At 35.6% G+C, this 13,939-nt stretch overlaps 4 protein-coding genes and 2 long non-coding RNA genes across 10 annotated transcripts; 3 read left to right on the top strand and 3 right to left on the bottom strand.

Moving 5' to 3' along the window:
- Window positions 1–5: 5 nt before the first annotated feature.
- LOC126856038 (transmembrane protein 186) lies at window positions 6–1,306 on the top strand. Its single transcript, XM_050604201.1, has 3 exons — window positions 6–98; window positions 432–833; window positions 910–1,306. The coding sequence occupies exons 2-3, from the start codon at window positions 524–526 to the stop codon at window positions 1,212–1,214; spliced, it is 615 nt and encodes a 204-aa protein (XP_050460158.1). The 5' UTR covers window positions 6–98; window positions 432–523; the 3' UTR covers window positions 1,215–1,306.
- On the bottom strand, window positions 1,233–2,466 carry LOC126856037 (28S ribosomal protein S7, mitochondrial). The gene is made up of 5 exons (XM_050604200.1): window positions 2,316–2,466; window positions 2,001–2,183; window positions 1,688–1,922; window positions 1,476–1,613; window positions 1,233–1,405 (listed from the first exon to the last, which is right to left on the bottom strand). Exons 1-5 carry the CDS (start codon window positions 2,369–2,371, stop codon window positions 1,325–1,327), a joined length of 693 nt encoding a protein of 230 aa, XP_050460157.1. The 5' UTR covers window positions 2,372–2,466; the 3' UTR covers window positions 1,233–1,324.
- Window positions 2,467–2,704: 238 nt separating this feature from the next.
- On the top strand, window positions 2,705–5,903 carry LOC126855916 (dual specificity mitogen-activated protein kinase kinase 4-like). The gene is made up of 9 exons (XM_050603994.1): window positions 2,705–3,115; window positions 3,288–3,359; window positions 3,490–3,601; window positions 3,693–3,785; window positions 3,860–4,037; window positions 4,108–4,227; window positions 4,304–4,603; window positions 4,691–4,917; window positions 5,009–5,903. Exons 1-9 carry the CDS (start codon window positions 3,073–3,075, stop codon window positions 5,172–5,174), a joined length of 1,311 nt encoding a protein of 436 aa, XP_050459951.1. The 5' UTR covers window positions 2,705–3,072; the 3' UTR covers window positions 5,175–5,903.
- Window positions 5,904–6,019: 116 nt separating this feature from the next.
- On the bottom strand, window positions 6,020–9,325 carry LOC126855921 (uncharacterized). Its single transcript, XR_007688296.1, has 3 exons — window positions 8,925–9,325; window positions 7,968–8,241; window positions 6,020–6,147 (listed from the first exon to the last, which is right to left on the bottom strand). It is a non-coding gene; the product is annotated as an uncharacterized LOC126855921 (long non-coding RNA).
- LOC126855920 (forkhead box protein J1-A-like) lies at window positions 6,144–12,730 on the top strand. 5 transcript variants are annotated; one of them, XM_050604002.1, is made up of 4 exons: window positions 6,144–6,896; window positions 10,618–10,918; window positions 11,119–11,297; window positions 11,456–12,729. In XM_050604002.1, the coding sequence occupies exons 2-4, from the start codon at window positions 10,666–10,668 to the stop codon at window positions 11,903–11,905; spliced, it is 882 nt and encodes a 293-aa protein (XP_050459959.1). In that variant the 5' UTR covers window positions 6,144–6,896; window positions 10,618–10,665; the 3' UTR covers window positions 11,906–12,729. The 5 variants fall into 5 exon arrangements, with proteins under 5 accessions (XP_050459959.1, XP_050459960.1, XP_050459961.1 ...); XM_050604003.1 differs by lacking the exon at window positions 6,144–6,896 and adding an exon at window positions 7,212–7,306; XM_050604004.1 differs by lacking the exon at window positions 6,144–6,896 and adding an exon at window positions 9,386–9,792 and having other exon boundaries at window positions 11,456–12,730.
- Window positions 9,953–11,175, bottom strand: LOC126855922 (uncharacterized). The gene is made up of 3 exons (XR_007688297.1): window positions 11,050–11,175; window positions 10,718–10,935; window positions 9,953–10,312 (listed from the first exon to the last, which is right to left on the bottom strand). It is a non-coding gene; the product is annotated as an uncharacterized LOC126855922 (long non-coding RNA).
- Window positions 12,731–13,939: the final 1,209 nt, after the last annotated feature.

Genomic DNA, 13,939 nt, shown 5'->3' with positions numbered 1-13,939 from the left:
CGTATCTGATCGTAAAACATGGCTAACGGACGAGCGATCGGGAATATACTAGTCAGTGATGCCAATCCAAAGAATCGACGTGCGCATGCGCAGTAATCGTGAGTACCGACATCGAAATAAAACTCGCGCGATATTTAAATAATGATTCTTCAAAGCTTTGCTTTTATGCAAAAAGGCATCGATTAAGTGTATTTTTGTCAAAATCTAAGTAGAGCGGTTTATTTCTAAATATTTATCGCATCTTTACAATGACAGTTCGTGCTGTAAATGTGTTCTTATAATTTACGCCCTCTTTTTTTCAATATTATTTGTATATTTCATTTTGAGTGTAACAAATACAATGTAAAATAAAAAAAAAAAAAAATAAATAAAAAGTCTTATTTATGATCTTTCTTACACAGTAAATCTCGTTTTACCTTTTCTAATTATAGGCAGTCTGGTCTGCGTCTCATGTTTACTATAACCTCCTTGCTGGTCCCGGTGTATTGTACAGTTTATTATTATAATATAACCTCTCTCACCCATGTATTTTCGACTTTTGACGAACATTTGCGAGCGATCTTTATATCGCACTTCGAATAATGTTAGACTTCAGATCAATAGACCGTGTCATGCGATTAAAAACGAGGAAAAACGGAAAGTGGAAATAACCTCGACAAGATTTCCCGATTACAAAATAATCTATAGCTTTCCTTATATTAAATACGCGAGTACCATAAATATGGTAAAACATAAAATCACTCTATTCACCGCAGCGGTCGTTCCTGTAATTGTTGGATTTTACTTGACCGATACTGTGTCGCTTGACACAGCTACTTCAGCGATAGCAAGTGGCAAGATTCTATAAATTACTTTTTTAAGAACATGACCCGTTGCTGATTAATAAATGCTCTCTAACTTTGTCCACAGGTGTTATAACAACCGTGTGGTTGCATAGTCTTGGAATTTTATGCAACAATCTCATAGGATATGTATATATGAAGTTAGATAAGCAAAAAATAATATTATCTTACGTAGACTACTGGGGGAAAAGAATAGACATGGAGACTGCTATCGATGAAATTATTCCTATATCGGATAATCCAATCAGTATCACCGATTTTCTGTACAAGAAAGTAATGTTTTTTTCGCAAAAACAAAGATTAAAGATAAATATGAAACTAGGACAAATAATCGATATGGACAATTTTAAATGTACTCTAGGAACAACTTAAGTTTTCTACATATGTGTATATATATATATATATATATATCATAGAAAGAATCACATTAATTATATATTTTTAAATTATACATTTTTTTTAAACAGAACCTATGTTTTTTCCTATAACCACCTAAAGTGCGCGTAAGCCCGATTGGCCTGGCATTTTTTGTGTAATTCTTCCTTCCATTTAACTGCACGACCCTGGAACAATATATATCTTATAAATAATATAAAAATTAATTTGCATTCCAAGTTGATAAAACTTACAAACCTGATTTTGAGATGCTGATACTAATTCTTTAGCTAATGTATCGTAAAATCTCTGCCCGCTTTCTTTTTCTTTTGCTGCTTCAATCAACCAATTCATGGATTTATGCTGCGCCTGTATAGGTGAAATTGGAGAAGGAATCTGAAAAAAAATTGATTTGAATCACATTGTATTGATTGATCTAATAAATAACTTTGTAATAAATAAGTTGTTACCTGATATGTGATCCCTCCTTTCTTACAACCTATTAAATGTAAAATAGGTGTACAATTATCAACAGCTTGATGAAAAACTATAAATGGATCCAGCACAATATTATCTTTCTCCTCGTCTGTTTTTGCCTTGTGATAACATTGCAATTGTATCCTTTTGACTTCTTCAAAAGTTTTGGTCAATAATGTTCTTGCTAATTTCTTATTTCCATGTCTCATAATAATGTTCATAAATTTCCTAAACATAATTCAGAAATAAATTGTCAAAAAGATGCAAAAAAAATTGCCACAAAAATAAATTGAAATAGTTTCTTACAACACTCTAGCATCGTAAAACTCTGAACATGTGTCAGTAACTAGTGCTGGTTTCACTTGTTGGTGAGCGATCTTCATCGCCTCCTCGCCTTTAAGAGCTTCTTGCTCATCTTTTCTATATATCGGTTTAATATAATATTGAGGAAAGACACTGTACTCCCTTTTAAAACTTGCATAATTGCATCTGAAATGAAGGAGACTCTTGTACATTCACCAAATATATTTGTATAATGTAATAATTGAAACATATGAAACGTATAATAAAAAACTGTTAGAATGAGATGTTGCAATTTTAATAACAAATCTCATATTGTACCTCTTGAATCCATAATTATTTAACAAATTTGTAATTAATAAACGTAAATTAGCCATTTTGTTAGGTTATATTCCAAAACATGAGCATCGGGCATCGAGTAAAATTTTCCTTAGAAAGTAAATTTTACACCATTTTGAAACCTAACCTTTATATCGTCGTATTTTTCAATTATGAAAATGAGAGCGCTGTTACAAGACAAGTCACTAGATATATTACTAGATATATTACATCATTGCGTTCGAAAATCTAAAGTCGAAATATAGTAGAGTTTGATTGACCAATCGAGATAAAAGCGGCAAAGATTTTGATTGGTCAATCATGATCTCTACTTGACAAGTAGATTTTTATGAAAATCTGCCATTATCATTGTATGTATTCACTACGAACTACGAACTACGATAGCGATACCGTGTCGTACTGGATACTGTGTATCTTGTACATGACCGTGTACTCGAGTAGCCAAATGTTCGCGACGAATGAGTTTATGCCGTTTACGGTAACATCTCGCGGTGATTAATGGGAAGGAGAGGAGGTTAACGTAACTCAGCGACACATTATCGACTCGAAAACAGGGAGAGAAACAAGATTTCTGTCGCTTCTGGACAAGAGGTCGCACAAATGGTGCGACTGTCGTATAACGCCAGGTTCTCGAGATCTTACGAGAAGAAGAAGAGGGTCTTTTAGAAGGGGAAAAGAGCGTCTTTTACGAGGCGGTTTCGTACACGCGCGACGCTGCTTGAGAGCAGCCAGATCTAGAATGGCGGATAATCAAGCCAACTCGTCGGGACAAGCCGGCCAAGGTAATCGTGTTGTTGTATTAACTCTCGCCACGCGATGTCGACCATGGGCTGAACGACCATGGAAAACCTAACCTAATCCATGGTGGCATTGTCCCGCGTTGACACGAGGAGCATAATTTCGTCGCTCTTCCTGATTAATTATTAATCGAGTCCCGTTGTGATTGCGTTGCAGGTTCTAGCAGATCTTTTACCTTTCCACGAATGGATTTTCGAACAAACAACGACGTGCAGAATGAGATGTCGGGTATGTGCAAGGCTAGAGCGGAATCTTTACAATTTTAACAATGATTTTTGAGATATTAAAATAATAATGACGAACAAGATTTTTTTGAATCCTGTAATCTATTCTTTCGTCATGATACATTCTGTTACAGAGAGGCGAAGGCAGCTGAAACTTAGTTTCCAAACACAAGGCAATAATTTATCGTTTGCCAATTCCACAAATTCCTCATTGGTGCATTCAACGGGAGCCACAGTGTGTCCAATGTGAGATTTTAGCAAACGAGATTTTATAATGTTTATTTTATTGTTTCTGTATAATAAGATTGCTCCATCATTTTTCATTTGCGACAAATAGAGACCGACGCCCAACTCTGCCTTTATCTTTATCTAAGCCAGTTCGACCTCGCAATATAATACAACAGCAAGAAATTCTTCCTGATAAAGCAAGGTATAGAATTAAAAAAAACAAATGAGCGAAATGTATATCTCTTTTGAAGTAAGTTACAATAAAGCTTATTGTAGAGACAAACTGCGAATGTGCCAGTCTATGCAAAGTACTGGTAAATTGCAATTATCTCCAGACATGGTTTATGATTTTACAAGCGAAGATCTTCAGGATCTTGGAGAAATAGGACGAGGAGGATTTGGAACTGTAAATAAAATGATTCATAGGATAAGCAATACCGTTATGGCTGTGAAGGTAAATCGGCGATATTATTCTCAATTCTGGTGCATTGAAATTTTTAAAAGTGACTCAAATTATATCTTAGAGAATTCGCTCTACCGTGGACGAAAGAGAACAAAAGCAATTATTAATGGACTTGGAAGTTGTGATGAAGTCAAATGAGTGTCCCTGTATCGTGCAATTTTATGGAGCTTTATTTAAAGAGGTATATAATTTGATGATATCATGCATGAAAATGACAAAAACAGTTGCATTATCTTATCTTATCTTTTTATACATAGGGAGATTGTTGGATTTGCATGGAACTCATGGACACATCGTTAGATAAGTTTTACAAGTTCATCTATGAGAGATTAAATGAGAGGATACCAGAATGTATTCTAGGCAAAATTACAGTGGCTACTGTAAAAGCACTGAATTACCTCAAGGAGGAGTTAACAATAATTCACAGGGATGTGAAACCTAGTAATATTTTATTGGATCGACGAGGTAATATAAAATTGTGCGACTTTGGTATATCCGGCCAACTTGTGGACTCAATTGCGAGGACCCGGGACGCTGGTTGTAGACCATATATGGCTGTAAGTTCAACAATTATTGAAATTGATACTGAAATATAAATAGCGAGCGTTGAATTAATTCATAATATTGTTATAATTATTATTTAGCCGGAAAGGATAGACCCACAACGCGCACGTGGTTATGACGTACGGAGTGACGTATGGTCGTTAGGTATCACGATGATGGAAGTTGCCACGGGGTACTTTCCATATCCGAAATGGAACTCTGTCTTTGAACAACTTTATCAAGTGGTACAAGGTGATCCACCGCGACTTTCTCCCAATGAAAACGGAAACCATTTCACTATGGATTTTGTGAATTTTGTGAATACATGGTAGAGGATCATTTTTCATGCATGTATTCATTGAAAATATACCGAAATATTTGATTATTAAAATTGATCGTATCTTCTTTTTTTGTTAAAGCTTAATTAAGGAAGAGACGCAGCGACCCAAGTACAATAAATTGTTGGAACATCCGTTCATCAGACGAGCGGAGGAAGCGATGATCGATGTTGCAGCATACATAAGTGGAGTTTTGGACAATATGGCTAATAACGGAGTGACGCCATTTACTACAAATCAACCTTAAGAATTAATAATTTAAGCGGCAAAGCGACAACAGAATGTGTCATTACATCATCACAATACCGCGGTTTTTCTCTTCAGACTCTCATTCTTAGAATATGAACGATATTACCGCGCATTCCGATGATCTAATGTAGGTAGCGAAACCAACGATAGTTCTCGTCGTCGTCTCGCTCTTAGAATTATATTCTTGTGGATGCGAAACGGTCATGCGATAGAGAACGCGTAGAGATATGTATTGAGACAAGCTGGTGGATTTCGTTAAATATTGAATGATGACGCATATATTGTCTTTTTCTCCCATTGTGTCATCTTTATCTCCTTTTATCTTTGTCTCTCTCTTTCTCCCATATAACTTTAAATACATCGTCGCGAAGAGATTCTGCTCGTTCCCGAAAAGATAATTCTCGGTAACAGTGCGACTTACCTGAATGATGAATTTTTAGTAGATCGTACATATGCGTATGTATGTATGCATACTTGTGCATATGTGTATGTATAATTATATCTTGCCTTGTATAATTAAATCTTGGTTTCCACGATTTTTTAAGCAACGTTACAGAAGCGAAAGATACCCTAGGCGAATTAAATTAGCCAAATTGATATCGATGATACACCCGGGTATTGGCCGTTTTTTGATCATTTTCTTAGGACAGGTTTAAATACGAGTATCTCAACTGTTAGGAGTGCTGTAATGTAATGGAAATAAATCATTGACACTTACAGCGCGAAACACTAACACATTTTCTTCTTCCCGCTTGTATACATACAGCCATTAAACTTTCCGACTCGCATGTGTCGAATTTTCACGCTTTGATTCTTCTTATCACTAACCGACGAGTTCTCTTATCTCTCGGCGTATGGCTATTCATCCATCGACGGGTTTTAAAAGCTGCGGGTCCAGGTGCATTTCGCCTGATTGCGAATGTTGGAAAAACCTTTTGCCAACATTTATTATGTTTCTTCCTTGCACATACCTAATGAAAAACATTTCTATTATTATCTCTCTAAAACAATTTAGGGGGGAAGAGAATTGCATTTAAGATGTCAACCTGCAAACTCTTTTCTCGCGACGAAATTTTTGTGTGAAACAATAAAACGAATTTGATATTATATTTCTCACAAATCTATATATACATATTTGCAAAGTATTTTTATATTTATGTTAGTTGATAAAATTATTTTGTCACATTTTTTGCACGAGAATGAACTTAGTAAGAACAAATTATAGCTATAATCGATAATCCTGAGGGCGGTTGCACACCTGTCGTAGTGGTACCGTTTGAACAGGTAAGAAGATGGCGGTACAATGGTGGTTGACAGTGCTGATGGTGCTTTGTAATGATAGTCGTTAGTTCTGGCAGAACCATTGGCGCGTTAATGATTAATTTAGCGGTGTAAAACGTTCTCGAATTTTGCAAGAGATATAATGAATAAAAAAGTCTTGTAAAATTGATTAATTGAAGAAAAGTGATTTAAAACTAATTTTTGATCCATCGCGTGTGCTAATGACAAATATATTTCTAATTTAAAACGCGCATGGAATACTCGCGAAAATTATACGATATATTAAAGTATTGATTTTACGGAAAATAGAATAGTAATATATGAATATCTACGAAATGATGCAAAAACTATCTATTGTGTATCAATTATTTTTTATCTTCGTCAATCATAATTGTGATTATATATAAGTGTACGTTAAATCCATATTTGGGTGATTTTGGTGAGTATAACTTTATTTTTTTCTTTGAATAATTCTTAAGCATATATCATAAAATCTAACACGATAAGTTACATCATAAAATTTCAATGAATTTTTTAAATGTAAAAATAATGTAAGCGAAAATTTTGAAAACAGAAACATTTAAAAATTGAAGAAAGAAAGAGATTAAAATAATTCAAGATAATACTCGACTTTTTTGTTGTCTGCATCTTTATGCCAAAAAAATGCTCGATCATAAAGGAATCATACGGTTCTACGCGGACATCATTATCGCCGTCGGTCGCGACGTTATAGATTATGTCTGCTACTGTGTTGCTGCTGCACTGGTCGGAATCAATTCTCTTGAATATTTGATGTACCTCCGAGCGCCTCCGCCCTCCCGGAACTCTGGCGTCGAAGAATCTATGTCCGTAACTACTATTATTCGTTCTTTTAAATTGTCCATTAAAATATGTCCACATCATTGCTACCGCGATGATTTGTTATTATTTCTCAAGAGGACATGCTATCAAACTCATCAAACTTTGTATTTCTCAAGGAGACATCCCCGTTTGTATTCGTGCCTGTTGTATCGTGCGCCGTGTTATTATTTTCCATTTAAAAATTGCGAGATACCGTAATCATCCAAAGTATTAAAAAAACCGTCAGATGATTGCGTTGAATCGATTCAAGCATGTAAAAATTTCACCGTATAAAAGAATAATCGTGTCATTGAAATATCAACAGAATATAATAGATTGTAGTACATAATCTATTTATTTATTCCGTGTTTTATATAAATAAATTGCCTATTTTTATAAAAGTCATTGGTTTATATACGTTATATCCATTTATATAATTGCAGATATAATCAAGCGCAAGGCGCGCGACTATAAAAATGTATCGTCTTGTAATAATGTAGAAATCGATTCGCGAACACAGATAATGTAGTAGCATATTAGTTGTATATTACTGATCCCATTATGTCCTTTTACATGGCGCATAATGTTACGTTGTTGCACGTGATACGTCGCTTTAGCGAACGCGTAGGCAAGGTAAACGCGCAATGAAAGCATGGTAGTGACTCACAACCTGACGCGCGGGGAAAAGGCGGCAGGTGCTGTTGATTATTGTTGATACTGGCTGGGTGCTGCTGCTGTTTCTGCTGCTGCTGCTGCTGCTACCATCGCCGGCGGGGTAGCCAGCCAGCTGGATAACCCGGTTGGGCCGTCAGGGAAACGGATGTTCCCAGGAGATTATTGATCGTCGGCCGCACAGATACTTCTACTGACGACGATGTAGATCTTTGGCGATGGCGTCCGTCCAAATTCTTTTCGCAACGTCATTTTTTAAATGGCACCAGTTCCTGTGAATGAAAATTCTCTTAAAAATTTGAAACAAGATGTCTTCGAGTCGCTCTAATATATATTCACAAAATAAATTAATTAAATAATACGAAGAGAAATATCAGCGTGCATTACGTCAGGTAAAATATTGATGATAATGTTAATTATATTAATTGTTTCGATTCCAAAGAATTTTTATTCTATGTTTATTTTTACTCTTATAATATGAAAGAAAAAATCTTATACATATCGTATGGTTAAGTAAAATAAAAAATTTATTTGAATATGTAACGTAATATTTTCATAATTTAACATATTTGTGCGAACTCGATATACGAACTCGAGACATAATTATTATGTAACTTAGTAAAAAATTTATCGTATACATTTTAATCAAACGCTTTAGTTCTTCTAAAATTTCTATTTTTATCGCAAAAAGATGTTTTATCATATAAGATAATTTTTTCCACGTTAAGAAGACATTCATCCCTTCTTTTCCGGAGGAGGGTCAATTTTTCATAGAACGCCCAAAAGTTTCTACATATATATTGCATGCGACACTATCCTTCGTCTGTGTTAATTCTGAGCGGACGAATCTCCTGCTCTAACGATCCCGTACGAACGCCGACCAATGATCACGAAGGTCCAAGGGTGAATCTCGCGCGCCATTCTCTCGTCCCGGTCGAATAGCCGTGGCTCTTACCCCTCTCTCTCGCATGCCAATTTATCGTAACTGGCGGTCGCTGCCTCCCCCGATTCGATCAATGGAGGCACCTGTACCCAGACAACTATGTCCACCTCCGTCCACGACGCAGCCAGGATGAAACGCGCGTATCACACACAACCTCTTTCTGATTGTCTTCGGCGAAAAGAAATGTTCTCATAAGATAATTCGAGTTTCGGGAAATCTGAAATCGATTATTTCTTTGTCAGAAAAAAACACGAAGATGAGTTATATAACTTTATTTTATCAGATATTCAAACTTTTTTAGATACTTATTTCTGTATAAATTAATAAGGAGAATTTGCAAATTTTCCATTAAAATTAAATGTATTATGTATATGTATGCAAGTCAAAGAAATTAACTAAATATATTCGAGTTGAAATATAATTAGTTCGCAGAACTAGTAGTTCAAGGTCAAACGGTACATGTAGGTATATATATATATATAAATATAGAGACGCTTATGTCTAGATTCGTTTAAAGATAGAAATACTTTTTATCAAAGAAAATCAATTTCTAGAAAGAAACTTTTTAAAGAATGTTACGTAATGAATGTATTCTATAATTTAATTAATATATTATCTCTCTCTCTCTCTCTCTCTCTCTCTCTCTCTCTTTCTTATCTTTACATATCATTCTTGAAATATTTCGACGCCAACGCTACTTGTACTCGCCATGATCAGAATTACAAGGGTGAGCTCCCCTGTTAGTTTCAGTTAGAAGAGGGTCGACGAAAAGGAAAGAGGGTTGCCTGACCAGCGCGTGTGCATGGTCCACCTGTGCAAAAGGGAACCCAGCACCTGTCACCGCACGCGCGTACCTTCGTCAGGTCGCTAGAGTAAGCAGGTAGACACAGGCGCGTTCCACCCCTTGCTACCATCAGTCCAACTCGTCCAACCGTGCCGTGTGCACGTACGCGTCTCACCAGTTTATTTTAGTATATTTATATACGTACGTTATTCTTATCTATTAGGGGCATTGCAAAGTAATTTTTTGTTTTGTTCAATATTTTTCTTGGTGCAAATTTTATAAATTTTTGTCGAAACTTTTCTCTCTCTCTTTCTACGTATCGGGAGATGGTGATCGATGTTTTGCCTCTCTTTCCACGAACAAATGTCGACGGATGACGCGTCATTGAAAAGTGCATTTTCTCTATAAAGAATGTGACATGTACTTAAAAATTTAAGTAAATTGTAAAATGTGTATCATATTGATACATAATATTAATGCGTGAAATCAAACAAAGAAAGAGAAAAACCTTTTTTTCGCGCCAAGTGATATCCTATCTTTGTCGTGACGTCAGGAGATATTTTGATAAGCCAATGAATCACACGAATTCAAAGTATTGCATCGACGATTCTGCAAACTGTACAATTGAAATTCAACATCAATTGGAATAAATATACGCGCGTATCGTACATATATATAAATTTTATATAGCAAGCCCCTTTGTGAGAGAAAAGTATGTGAATGGGTAAAAAAATGCATCTTGACAAAATATCATCGTTATCTCTCAAAAATAAATCATTTGCGTATTCTCATCATTCATCTACAAAGAATCTAATTAAAGAATAATTCATTCAGATAAAAACTTATTAATTTTGTAAATGTGAACAACTGTGCGCGTTCTAAGAAAAATTCATCTGTACAAAAGACAATTGATCTGCATAGATACTGCATTGCGTTTGCATATTCGGGTGATGAGAAACGGACCTGAAAATGAAGATAGAATTGGCGGAAGTTGAAGTATCGACGGAGGAGGAGTACTCACCCACTGCTTCCGCCGGCGCAGTGGACAGTAACAGTCCAGACGATTACGACGGAGTCGAGGCCGAATTGACGAGCCTCTCCTGGCTGCAATCGTTGGACATCACCAGCGCATCCGGTTTGCCGACGCCACCTTGTTCGCCATCGCCTCCACCGGTCCGTCAACCCCCGAAGAAAATATCGCCCTTTGTCAAGGCTGATTTGGGTAATCATTAGAATAATCTAGAAAAGCGTAAAAACAAATCAATCGAAAAGCGAGAGAGAATTCACTATTATTATTATAATTGGAATTGATTATTATATATACAACTGAAATAAGTATAAAGATTATTAAACCTTGCAAAAAGTTATTCATGTATATAAAATCGAGTATATAAATTTCCTTCAATTTCTTTTGTCTATTAGATCTCGTGGTAAATGCCAACAAGTATCGAACGAATCCCGATGTAAAGCCGCCGTTCTCTTATGCCACCATGATTTGTCTCGCGATGCGCGACAACAATAATAAGGTCTCCCTTTCCAACATTTACGCATGGATTCGAGAGAATTTCTTATTTTACAAATATGCCGATCCAGCCTGGCAGGTAAAGAAAATTTTGTATTGCTTACAGATTCATCCCTGAAACATCTAATAATAAAAATATTATTAGAATATTATTGTATATTATGAATTTTATCATTTTTCTTTAAACATCCAGCAAAGAATGCGATTAACGATCTCTATTGTTTTTTATCGGAACAGAATTCGATTCGACACAATCTCTCGCTGAACAAATGCTTTGTCAAACTGCCGCGTTCTAAAGACGAGCCAGGCAAGGGCGGTTTTTGGAAGCTGGATCTCGAAAGAATGGAGGAGAGCAAACGGTCCAGACGTCGCTCCGCAACTTCGCAACGAATTCGCAACTCCAAAAGGCAATTCTCTGCGACAACTACGACAACGACAACAACGACGACAGCAACGACGACGCTCAATGCTCTTCAGAACAGCTGTTCACCGCCCACCAGCTGCCTATCCAGCTCTATATACGAGACCCCGCCTAGTAGCGTGTCACCCCCGATTCCGGATAGTCTGTCGGAAGTACCGGAATCGACGCAGGTGAGCCTGAGCGAGGACGATTTCACGAGCTTGCTGATCACCGGTTGGGACGAAAATAATCAGTTGGAGCTCCTCGACCTCTTGGACACTCTGTAAACCAAATCAAGGTGACTCTCTCGCAAACGCCTCTCAGGAATCATTGGCGAAACAAATGTTCTCGTCCCTCCATACATCTCTCCCTCCGACTTCCCATTTCATCGACGTGAATAACAACGCGAATAACGTTCTCAGATCGATCTGAAGCAATATTAATTTTTAATTATAGCGGATTTCGCGATATACTTTTCGTTTCACAAACAACGATCGCGCGATAAAACGCAAATAACAAATTATTATTGTTAAACAATTATACCCAAAAGATTACGCAAAAGCATAGATTCCATTTAATCGTATGCAATAAAAAATTAAATATCAATCTCGTAATTAAAGCGCGATTAATTTACGATCGAAATGTTGAGAGAAAAAAATTGAGGAAGAAATACCAGGGAAAATGAAAGCAAATCTTGTTTCTTCTTCCTTAATAGTGACCCAATGCACGCAAAAATGAAATATTGCGCGATTTTAGTGTGCCTAATGAGATAATTGTCTTAACACGCCGTCCGACCAATGTGTTAAAACGTGTTATAATGTAACGTGTATAAGAATTCTATGGTTGCCGAAAGTGTGGCCGATAATGTGGCAAGACATAATATAATCGATTGAAGTATTATTAGATTACGTCGTGAAATATTTGCCATAATTGACGACGTGATGAGGAATATCAGTGCATACCTGATATACATAATGTATAAGCGGTAATAATGAGAAAAATTTGGTATTTTTCTAATAGTTTCACAAATTAAAATATAATTGAAATAAATGCATTATCATTCACAAATAATAAAACAAATGGATAATTTACAATTTTTGTAATAATAAATATCTTAATTTAATAATTTAATAGTAATTTAATAGTAATAAATAATTAAATTTGCAACAAATGTAAAAGAGAATGTAATTTTCACGTAATATGTACTGTAAATTTTTTTCCATATACAACATTTTAATATTTATTTTGTCGCCATATCTTCTTAATGATTCAATCTTTTTTTTCTCTAATTGCATTAACTATCTTTGTATCTCGATGATATTTCTATATTGATATTCCTCCTCGTCTGGAGAATAATTATTATTAAACTTCTCGCGGCGAAACGATTCACGCATCGTGCCTTTGAATAATTAGCGAATGTTCTTTACTAATTCGTATAAGCAGCGCGTCAATTTACATATGTATATACATGTATACATACATACATATATGTATGTATGTATATGTATGTGTGCCAGATCGATATTGATTAGCGCGCGATGCATATGATATTTTCTATCGCCGCATTCAAACGACATTTACCATTCGCAGTTTCTGCTCCCGCGATCTATATTTTTACGCGTAATAGAAAAAGAATGTATGTACATATGTATAATGCGCGGAGAGATAAAGATCGCAATTTCAATTGCGAATCGAACGAATCTTGCGATGTAATACATACATACGATGAGTGTATAACATTACTCTATCGCGGCTTCTATTTTTATTATCCCCCTTATGTCGCGTTTTTCTCTCGACGATTTTAGAAATTATTATTAATCGTTATTAATATATATATATATATATATATATATATATATATATATATATATATATATATATAATATCATGATTACGGCGATATTACGGTGTTATTTCGTTGTATGGGATCGTAGTAGATGAAGCGTAGAGGTATGTGTTTCCATTCTCCTACACTGTTGTATGCGGAGTGTCCTGAGAAGTATTCCTCTCTATTCGATAACGATATCCAAAAGTGGAAAAGTTTCGGCGCGTATAAGATTCCATTTTGAAAAATGCTGTGAACATGGCAATTGTTAAAAAAAGAATGCTGCTGTCTACTGTAGGAACGCAAACGCTGACAAAATAAAATCGCGATTCATCGTCGATCGAATTTTGAAAGCATGTTGCGTACCAGCAAATAAATTAATAGATATAGAGGGGAAAGAAAGGAATAATCAAAAAATAAATAAAATAAAATTTTCCAGGATACTTTAATAAGCGACACTCCGCGAACACGCGTTTCTCACGTTTTATTTTCACGC

Source organism: Cataglyphis hispanica, chromosome 17 (genome assembly GCF_021464435.1).
Source record: "Cataglyphis hispanica isolate Lineage 1 chromosome 17, ULB_Chis1_1.0, whole genome shotgun sequence".
In the NCBI taxonomy this organism is placed as follows: Eukaryota; Metazoa; Arthropoda; class Insecta; order Hymenoptera; family Formicidae; genus Cataglyphis; species Cataglyphis hispanica.
This window is presented reverse-complemented; position numbering and strand designations above follow the sequence as displayed.